We start from the raw sequence: 9,337 nt of genomic DNA on the forward strand, positions 1-9,337 counted from the left end.
TGCAAATATTTCAAATGCATAGTGTTTCATTTTTTAATTTTGAAGGCCAAATCCTCGCTTCCTGTCTCTAACTATCTTCCAGTCTTTACTTGACGCAGCCTTGAGTGGGCGCGTCAGGTGGCGTGTGACGTCAAGCCCAGTAACACCAGCGGGTTATTGGCACAGCAGCAGGTCACCAGTCCACTTTGTGATATGAAAAGCCCTCCATGTTGTGTTCCATTAACTTCAGACCATTAACAACAAGCAAAAAAAAAGGCCTGGGGAACGCTCTGTTCACACGGTTTATTGAACAATTTCACACACATCAGAGGACAAACAGAAGATACACTGAGAGACATTCAAATAGGCAATAAAAAGACATACATTTACAAGCCAAAGTAAACGAGCTAATGATAAACCTCTGAAACAGTCTTGCATGTGTTTGGCTGCAGGGGTCTGGGTGCTTGAAGGCGGCGTGGGGTGGGAGGGGGGGGGGGCTTGAAGCATTGCAGTGCACTGGATGTGACATACAACAACACACTGTGAGATTAGAAATATCAGGGTAGGCTGAGAAGGTCTGAGCCGACAACAAATATTTTCTCTTCCCTGTAATATCACTTAGGGATTTTTTTGGGGTGTGCACTTATCAAACTTGTGGTTAAGAGAAAGCTCAAAAAGAAGAAGCTTTTTTTCTTTTTAAAGAAAAAACAAACGCAAGGAGGTTTAGTTTAGGAAGCGATCTCATCAGATTGTGCTGAGAAAAGAGGGCAAAGTGTAAACCACCAACAACCAGGAAGACAACAGAACAGAAGAGAAATCGGGTGTCGTGTGACAATGAGACACCCAAACTGGGAAGGGCTTAAGCTGCAGCATGGGCCTTTGTTGTGATGGTCATATGATATTAACATTGGTTTAAAAACGTCCTCATAAAGTGTCTTTTCAACTCTTTGAGGTGTACTGCCTTAGAAACATTAAGTGACACACCTCAAGAAATGATCCATGCTACTGTAAAGCTGCACACTTTGATTTCCAACATGGGGAAGCGAATGTGTGAAATGCTTCTGACTGGAACCTATACAACTATTTAAAGTGTGTCAGTAGTAGGGAGTGTTTAAAACAGTATGGGTTGAGAGCCGGCCCACCTAGATCTACGTCATTGTAACTGTACATCTTCGATTCCCTCCTTCTTTCCCTCCGTGTAGTGGAAAAATCAACAGTTTCCCTCTCTCTCTCTCTTTCTCTTTCTCCCTCCCTCACCTTTGCTTATCTTTCCAGTAGCTTCAACTCAGCCTCAAACCGTCAGTTTTCACCCATTCATCTTTTGTGTTGCTCTCTGTGTCAACAGCCTGGCAGAGAAAGTAGGTTATCTGTCACATTCGTCTCCAAAGCCACAGGGGAGGTGTATATTGCGGTAACATCTGACTGTATTTCTGCATAACAAAGCCAGCTGAGGCCGATGTAATATTGCTGTGCTGTGGAACTTTAACTAACCAGATGGTGAATGATTATGATACTTGCATTGTACATGGCTACTGCTCACGTAGCCCTGTTGTGTGTGTGTGTGTGTGTGTGTGTGGGTGTGTATTTGTGTGTGGTGGGGGTCAACAAAGTGCAACAGAACGCACTCTTTGGGAAGCAAAGCCACTGAGACATTCAAGAACATGGTGGTGCATTTTTAGCAAGTTGGCCGTATTGTGTGTGTGTGTAGTGTGTAGACTGCTTGTTAAGTGTTTGGGTTGATGAGTTGAGAGAGGCCAGGGACTTCTAAGCAGCTCTGCCCCAGCTGCAGGCCTCCTCTTGGGGCTCATCACTGCTGGCTGACCCCCATCTGCTGGTGGTCGGGCCCTGGTTCCCCCTCCATGTCAGCGTGGTAATGCTCGAAACTGTCGTCCTCTAGGTCTGGAAGGCCCAGCAGCTGACAGGGAGAGAGGGAGAATGTTGTGTCAGAGGTTATACGAGTGTGTGTGTGTGTGTGTGTGTGTGTGTGTGTGTGTGTGTGTGTGTGTGTGTGTGTGTGTGTGTGTGTGTGTGTGTGTGTGTAAAAAGCCACAATACAAATTCTTTCTGTCTTGTGCGGAGGCAGACTAATTATGCTGTGTTTATTGGCAAACATATTCATTCAGTACAAGGCAAAGCATGACTTCCAGCCTTTTATTAATCATTAGATTCCTCTCATTTTAATATACTGAGCATCCAATAAACTATAAAACAACAATCTCTTAAAACACACCAAACACTTTAATCTAGAGTACCCAGGGAACCTTTTAGGAGCACCTATATTCCAAAAATCCTTTGAATAATAAATTGTGTACATTTTAAGGATTTTAAGGTAACTTGCACCATGATTGATTCTTTTTTTATATTCACTACATTCATTTAATTAATTAGTAAAGCCATTAATGATCAATTAAAGGTATTACTGATCTTGGATTTACATCAGAGGTCTGAAATATTTTTAAAAGCAAATGAATTAATTTTTTAGGGATTATTATTCAGTATTCAAATATGTAATAGGTTTAGCCCTATAAAAGGGGTAAATTAAGTGATTTGTACGTTGAAGTGACCAGTTCAAGGTTTTAACTCAAATTTGGGTTCAATTAAAGGATAACTGGATGAACTTTAATATATTAAAGGGTTTTAATAGATTATCAGTATACTTTAAGGGGTGACAAACCGTTTAAGTATTTAAAAAAGCATGAGAGCAATCCTTGAACTTTCACCTCAACTGGAAAAACTGATGTCCAACTGAAATGATATTGCTTTTTAGTCTTTTACATCTGTGCTCTGTAAATCATTTGTTCCGGTGTGTTCTCCTTTGAGGAAAAACAGAAACCAAAAGGGAGACATTTATTTTTTCATATTTGGTTCAATTTGGTTTCATGATCATTTCTGTCATCTTTGCACTTTTGTTACCATGCAGCCAATCAAATCACTTCATTTATATAAGGTACACTGTTTATTAATTTGATTATTTTTACACCTTCACCTACAATCCATTATTTTCTTTAGTTTTGTAATAGATCTACACACAGCAGGCAGAAAGAAAACTGTGGCTGCCAGAGTGTTTCCTTTGATTCCTTACAGGCCTGAAGGATGTGAAGACCTTCTCCAGCACCTCCAACAGAGTCTTCTTCCCACAGGAGGAGATGTAATCTTGGGCCAACTGTAAGAAGGGAAGGCAATCCTCGCTCTCGCTCCACACGTGCTAAACAAAGACATACACACAGATGGACAAATATCAATGCAAGAAGACATCGCTCCCAAACAGTGACAAAATACATAGAGCAGAATATAATGGGAGTAAAGCAGTTATTGCACCGACACCAATCACCGTAAAAGAGCAGATTCATTCAACATATGCATATAAAAGAAGCATCCCTCAAGGGTAAATCTTTCATGAGGGTAAACTTTATTCCTCTATGTAATATTGTGAGTGAACTTGGTTTATGTGATGTGATACTGCCATACTTTTATCCATCCAGTGTAGCCCATGCATGCCATATATAGTGGTGGGAGGCTTGCAGGAATGAACAAGTAAACAAGTAAAGTCAGGTCAGGGGCATTGTAGCACAGAAAAACTAGAACAAAGCCATTAAACCAGATAAAGAGACAAGGACATTCAGCTGACAGAGTGACTTCATAATGAAAGTTATTGTTATTCATTTCACTTTTGACAAGTGGTGCGATTGTTACTAGAAATGCAGGATTCTTTTATGGGCTACACTTACATCACTTACAATATTTGAATCCCACAATCCAACCACTGTACTGTTTAAATAGGAATGTATCATTACCTCATGAATGAAACAGTTACTCAGGAGGAATTTGTTAACTATTTCCTCCTTAACTGAACTTTAACACTACTTGTCTAGTGAGTGCTTGGATCAGAAATATTAGCATCTTTATGACCAATAAAACAGTAATAACCTATTGTGATAATTTGTATTTCCTTGTGTGCTGGTCACCTACTCATTAGTGCAAGTTGTCGGCTACCTTGAAACATTTACGAGAATTGTTAGATTAAACGCTACAGTTAGGCGTCTGCCGGGGGAAATTCCACCTCACTTGCTTTAAGTGTTGTTTAATTTGAGTCGAAAGGCCACATTGTTAGGTTATGTATTAGGTAATGGCATTTAGTGTCTGGCCAAGTATGCAGGATGGCCTTAAGGAAATAACAGACAGGTGTAAAAGAAATCAAAGCAGATAATACGATATAAGTGTTTACCTAGTATCTCAACCTATGTCCTATAGAGACACACCCTGTGGCAGTTTTAGGAATCACATGAGAGTCATGTGAAAAGATATGAAACAGCCAGGGAAAAAAGTGCTACCACAGCAGATAGGGATTTATTGTGGTGTCGTCTCCCTCTGGCTGTTCAGGGATTGTATTTGACACTGATGGATGGACTCTCACATGAGGGTGTGTCTCCAAGACGCAGGTTAACCCCCTACCTTTCAGCAATGCCGCTCAAAAGGAGCAGCGAAACAAACAGCTACAAGTCTACCACGGCAAATCCCATTGTTTTTCAGCTGCTAAAAGTTGTAGCACATGATCTGGGTGGCTGAAAACTAGTTAGACATACCCAGAGGGAAATTACAGCGCTGAGCACTTTGATGAGCAGCTATAATGTTGTTATGGTGGAACTGATCATACAGTGCCCTCTAGTGAAAGGACAGGTTGTTGTGCTGGATGCCCACAGCTTTTTTGTTGGTTTTTTTGGGTTTGGGGTGGGGTGGACAAGATAAACTGAAGACTGTGCATGTGTGTGTATGTGTGAACAAGAGAGACAGTGAGAGCATTTGAGAAACCCTGCTGATAGCAGTATTGATCGAGCTAAAGTAAATAGATCTCAAGAGTCCTGCAGTGACAGAGAGTTATTGTAGCTGATTTGAGAGTGCATAACAGACAGAGAACTGTGTGTGTGTGTGTGTGTGTGTGTGTGTGTGTGTGTGTGTGTGTGCGTGTGTGTGTGTGTGTGTCTGTGTGTGTGTGTGTGTGTGGTGAACGTATTCCTCATGTTGTGGGGACTTACAGTAGGGTCCAAAAGTCTGAGATTAGACCACTTGGCGGTAAATCCGCTACCATGGTTACATTTTGGGGAGTCGCTTCCTTTATGGGGACAAAAGGCAAGTCGCCTTAATGTAAATAATTAATTTTAGGGTGAAGATTTAGTTTAAAATTAAACTAACTTCATGGTTATGTCAAAGTTTGGGTAACGGTTAGAAATGTAGTTGTTATGTAATACCCTCTGTAAACACAACTCTTGGTGTGTGTGTGTGTGTGTGTGTGTGTGTGTGTGTGTGTGTGTGTGTGTGTGTGTGTGTTCCAGGTATTCCTCACCTTGTGGAGACGTATTCATGCTGTGGGGACTCGCCTCTCTTATAGAGACAAAAAGCAAGTCCCTTTCACATAAATCATTCATTTTATGTTGAAGCTATGTTGGTTTAACATTAAGCTTAGTTTTAGAGTTATGTTAAAGTGAGGGTTAGGGTTCAGCATGTAAGGGTTATGTAATATCCTCAGAAGTGATGGAAACATGACACTGTATATGTGTGTGTGTGTGTGCGTGTGCGTGTGCGTGTGCGTGTGTACAGGGCTGCAGCAGTTGACATGCATTAGATTTGAAAGCAGAGTATCACTGAGAGTTGAGAGGGAGGTAAAAGGGGATGACAGGAGGGAAGATTGGGGGTGGGGGGGTATTTGCAGAGAGGCAACAAACTCCAATCCTGAATCCTGATAGTTGTGAGTATGTGTTTATTTAACCATTGGCTATGTGTTTTATGTCATTCTATAGACCTGAAGTTGAGGATTTGGGGTATTTTTCTCCTTCTTTTCATTGACAAACATGGAAAGCCCCTTCTTCAACACCCCTGCTCAGCTGTCTATTGGACAATCCAAAGCAAGGCCTGCGAACACACAACACAAGTCCGGTTGCCGTGACACAATGTGTTATTGACTGAACAGACGCCCTGGCTCCTGGGTCATCTCCATCTGCTCTCCACCCGCCCCACCCCGTTTGCCCCTGTCACTGAGCAGGAGGAGGGAGCAGGGCGGGTCTGGCCTCAAGAGCTTTAGGGCTCATAACATCCCCACTGCACCACACTGGTATAGGATATGTATTCAGCTGTGTCAGGATGGTCTGTAGAGGATCAGAACAGAGGAGGCCGGAATACCTTCAAAATAAAAGTGTGTGAATGTGTCTCCGGTTACTGAATGTCTGCAGAACAGCATTGCATGTGATTCATGTGAGTCAGTGGATTAACTGAGAGGACAAATACCTGCACACACACAACTATCTGCACACTAGTCTGGTTTCAGATCTTAGCATCAGCCTTTTGGTAGCATGCATAGCTATAAATAAAAATGATGTAATGAAAATGACATTCTTCATTCATTTGATATTCATATCTCTAAAAATATGTCATTTTTAAAACTCTAATCTAGTATTTTGTGCTTTGTTTTCCAGACAATGCAATGGTGTGTGGGGCTTTGATTTTGAAAGTTGCAGCCTTCCTGTTTTTATAACCTGGCTCGTTTGACGCTGTTGATTTTCGGAGGGTTATCGCAGTTGATTATGATAGGGGGGGGGGGGGGGGGGTGCACCCAAAAATGACATCATCCACTTCACTTTTCGCCCAAAGACCCCCCCCCCCCCCCCCCTCCCTCCTCTCTCTCGCCCTCCCTCTTCCTTCATTCCTCCCTTGTCCATCAGCTGGAAAACCGGGACCAACCGGGACAACCCCACCTCCAACGCACCCACACACCTACAAGGGCGCACACACGCACATGCACGCACGCACGCACATACACACAGCATTAGAGCTAAAGGCCCCGCACAGAAGCTCACTCACGAAGCTGTCGGTGCCTCCGGGACACAGCACGTAAAAGGAGACACCGGGCTCTGCGTAAAAGTCAAGCCGCCTCTCGTCGTCCTCCTCGGCGAAGATGAGGTCGAACGGGTTACCGGAGCACCACTTCTCCGCCGCCTCCACCAGATGCTTGAACTCCATCCTCCGTTATCCGGTCTGCGGTGTCCCTGATCTCGATCTCTCTGGCCGTCGCGGCGATGATGCTCAAGACGCAAATAACAGCTGATCGGACAGCAGCATCAGCAGCCCTCCTTTACCGCATCTCCTCTTAGTGCACTGTTTGCATGGCCCGGGAAGACAGATAACACTGTTGGTGCATAGAAGAGTCTAACCGGGTCTGGTGCTCATCCGTTCTCAAAGCCCCATTCCTCTCTTCCTCCCCACGTTATGAAATCAGCCCGTCGGTCGCATACATGCATACGCAGGAGGACGCTGGAAAAAACGCGATGACGAACAGTGAAGCCGGGCAGCCGTCCATATCTGAGGCGCCGTATGGGCCTACTCCCAACTTTATCACTATGTAGGCAAAATCACTTGTTCATTGAAACCCGCTGACGCCATAGAGGAAACATGAACTGAATTTATATGGAAATGTTCACTGTAAAATATGTTGCAGGTGCATAATATTAAAGCTATACCTCCATATGGAAAGAATAGGTCACCATAAACCAGCAGCCTAAATGATCCTCTAAAGACCAGTACTGCAATGAAATATATTTATATACAAGATTGTCACTAAAGGATCAGTTCACCCAAATTGCCAAAAGTATACTTCCACACTTCATTTGCCTATAGGTGTGAACTTTAAATTGCAAGCAGCTGTTAATACAATAGATTTGACAAAATAAGATCCATTTACTTTGCAGATGTTTTTCCAACTGGAAACTACTAATTCCAAGATCAATAATGAAACTTCACATTCCCACATTGTAATATTTACATAAAATGTGTTCATGAAATCTTAACTTCACAATGCTTTATCCTTGTACCTTTATTAAGATAAGATATAGGCTAACTTTATGAGTCCGAAAATGGGGAAATAAGAGCAGCAATAAGAAAAATAATAATTATTCTTTATAGTATGAAAGTAGCCACTGTGACAAAAATTACCATTAATGGTGACAGATATCACAGAGAGCTAGATACATACTGAATGTATTAAGGTCCCCCTACAAAAATGAGTTTTTTTCCACTGTTGCTTCAGTTGGATTTTTGAGCTTCACTGCGCAGAATAATGTGCAGAGTTTGACACTTGAAGACAACTTTCACATTCATCAGCTCAAAGTAGAAAGTTATAAGGGGAACTTGAAGCCTGCAGTGCTACATTGAGGAGACGTCTGGTGTCCAGCGGTTCACCTTTTAAAAAGTAAAAAATATTTGCATATTCTGTATTTTTAAGGAATTTAACAAGGAAATAAACATATCAGACACAAATGTATTATTTAGTGTTTATATAGGCTACTTTTTCACATGAACTATATTATTTTATTTTTTTTACTAAATAAATGATTCGTAGAATTAACATTGTTCGTCTTTTTTCCCTTACTAACCTGCATCCACTCTTAGTTAAGGACCTAAAAGCCACTCTCTGCTCCCTGGAGTCCCGGCCACCAGAGGGCGAGTGAAACCACCTCTCAATGTAATGTTGGAGCTGAGTCAAGCTGGAAATAAGCAACCATATCAAGACCGGAACACATGGGCGAGTTCACCTTACAAATAAAAGCGTGAATATAGTAATATGGGGAAAAGAGGACAAAACTGTGACAGTAGCCTACCTGGATTAAATACTCAGTATTCCAATGTAGGCTTAAAAAAGTCACCATCTAATCATCCATACCGGAAAATACAAGACTGGAATGTGCTAATGATTATTCTGACACGTCTTTTAATACAGAGACTAACATCAGACGACTACTACATGTATTAATTATTAATGTGTGATAGATTTAAAAGGTGGGCTACATCAGTAATGTTTGTAAACAGTCAGTCTAATCTACATGCATATTCTCAATTACAATCGGCCAGAAAAAAACTTAAAATATGTAACTTCTGCATATGAAAATGACTGATGTAAACATATCTGCCATTGATATGCTTAAATAGGATTGGACCTTTAAATGTGGGTTGAACAGCATAGAGAAATTAATCGTGCAGGTTTGAGTTTGAGAGTTTGATACTAAATATTTCCATTTAAAAAGAATATAAAACAAGCCAAGTTGTTTTTTTTTATTTAAATTTGGTATCATTGTTTTTTTTATAAAGTACAGTGTTTGATGCAGTTGTATTGTCATGTCATATTCTGCCCACATTTCGACCACAAAGCACACAGCCTGCTGCTGCGCTACACGTGGATTTTATTTAGAAAGTGGGAACCAGAAGTGGCCTTTCTGTTCATCACAGTTCATTTAACACTTCTTGTCCCCAGGTCGATCCCTGAGGTTGAGGACCGCTACAGTGTGTTTAGGATCTCTCCGCGTCCAGACGCGCC

General features: G+C 41.7%; 1 protein-coding gene across 1 annotated transcript; it reads right to left on the reverse strand.

The window, feature by feature from the left end:
- Positions 1-273: 273 nt before the first annotated feature.
- mturn (maturin, neural progenitor differentiation regulator homolog (Xenopus)) lies at positions 274-7,233 on the reverse strand. The gene is made up of 3 exons (XM_053334396.1): positions 6,832-7,233; positions 3,062-3,184; positions 274-1,894 (listed from the first exon to the last, which is right to left on the reverse strand). The coding sequence occupies exons 1-3, from the start codon at positions 6,988-6,990 to the stop codon at positions 1,787-1,789; spliced, it is 390 nt and encodes a 129-aa protein (XP_053190371.1). The 5' UTR covers positions 6,991-7,233; the 3' UTR covers positions 274-1,786.
- Positions 7,234-9,337: the final 2,104 nt, after the last annotated feature.

This window comes from Scomber japonicus, chromosome 15 (assembly GCF_027409825.1).
Source record: "Scomber japonicus isolate fScoJap1 chromosome 15, fScoJap1.pri, whole genome shotgun sequence".
Taxonomy (NCBI): Eukaryota; Metazoa; Chordata; class Actinopteri; order Scombriformes; family Scombridae; genus Scomber; species Scomber japonicus.

Excerpts from the sequence above, each read along its gene's own strand:
- mturn (XM_053334396.1), bottom strand. The coding sequence starts at position 6,990 with ATGGAGTTCAAGCATCTGGTGGAGGCGGCGGAGAAGTGGTGCTCCGGT. Across the intron at positions 3,185-6,831 it reads CCGGAGGCACCGACAGCTTC|CACGTGTGGAGCGAGAGCGA; the intron begins GTGAGTGAGCTT and ends GTCTTTGTTTAG. Across the intron at positions 1,895-3,061 it reads TCTTCACATCCTTCAGGCCT|CTGCTGGGCCTTCCAGACCT; the intron begins GTAAGGAATCAA and ends TCTCCCTGTCAG.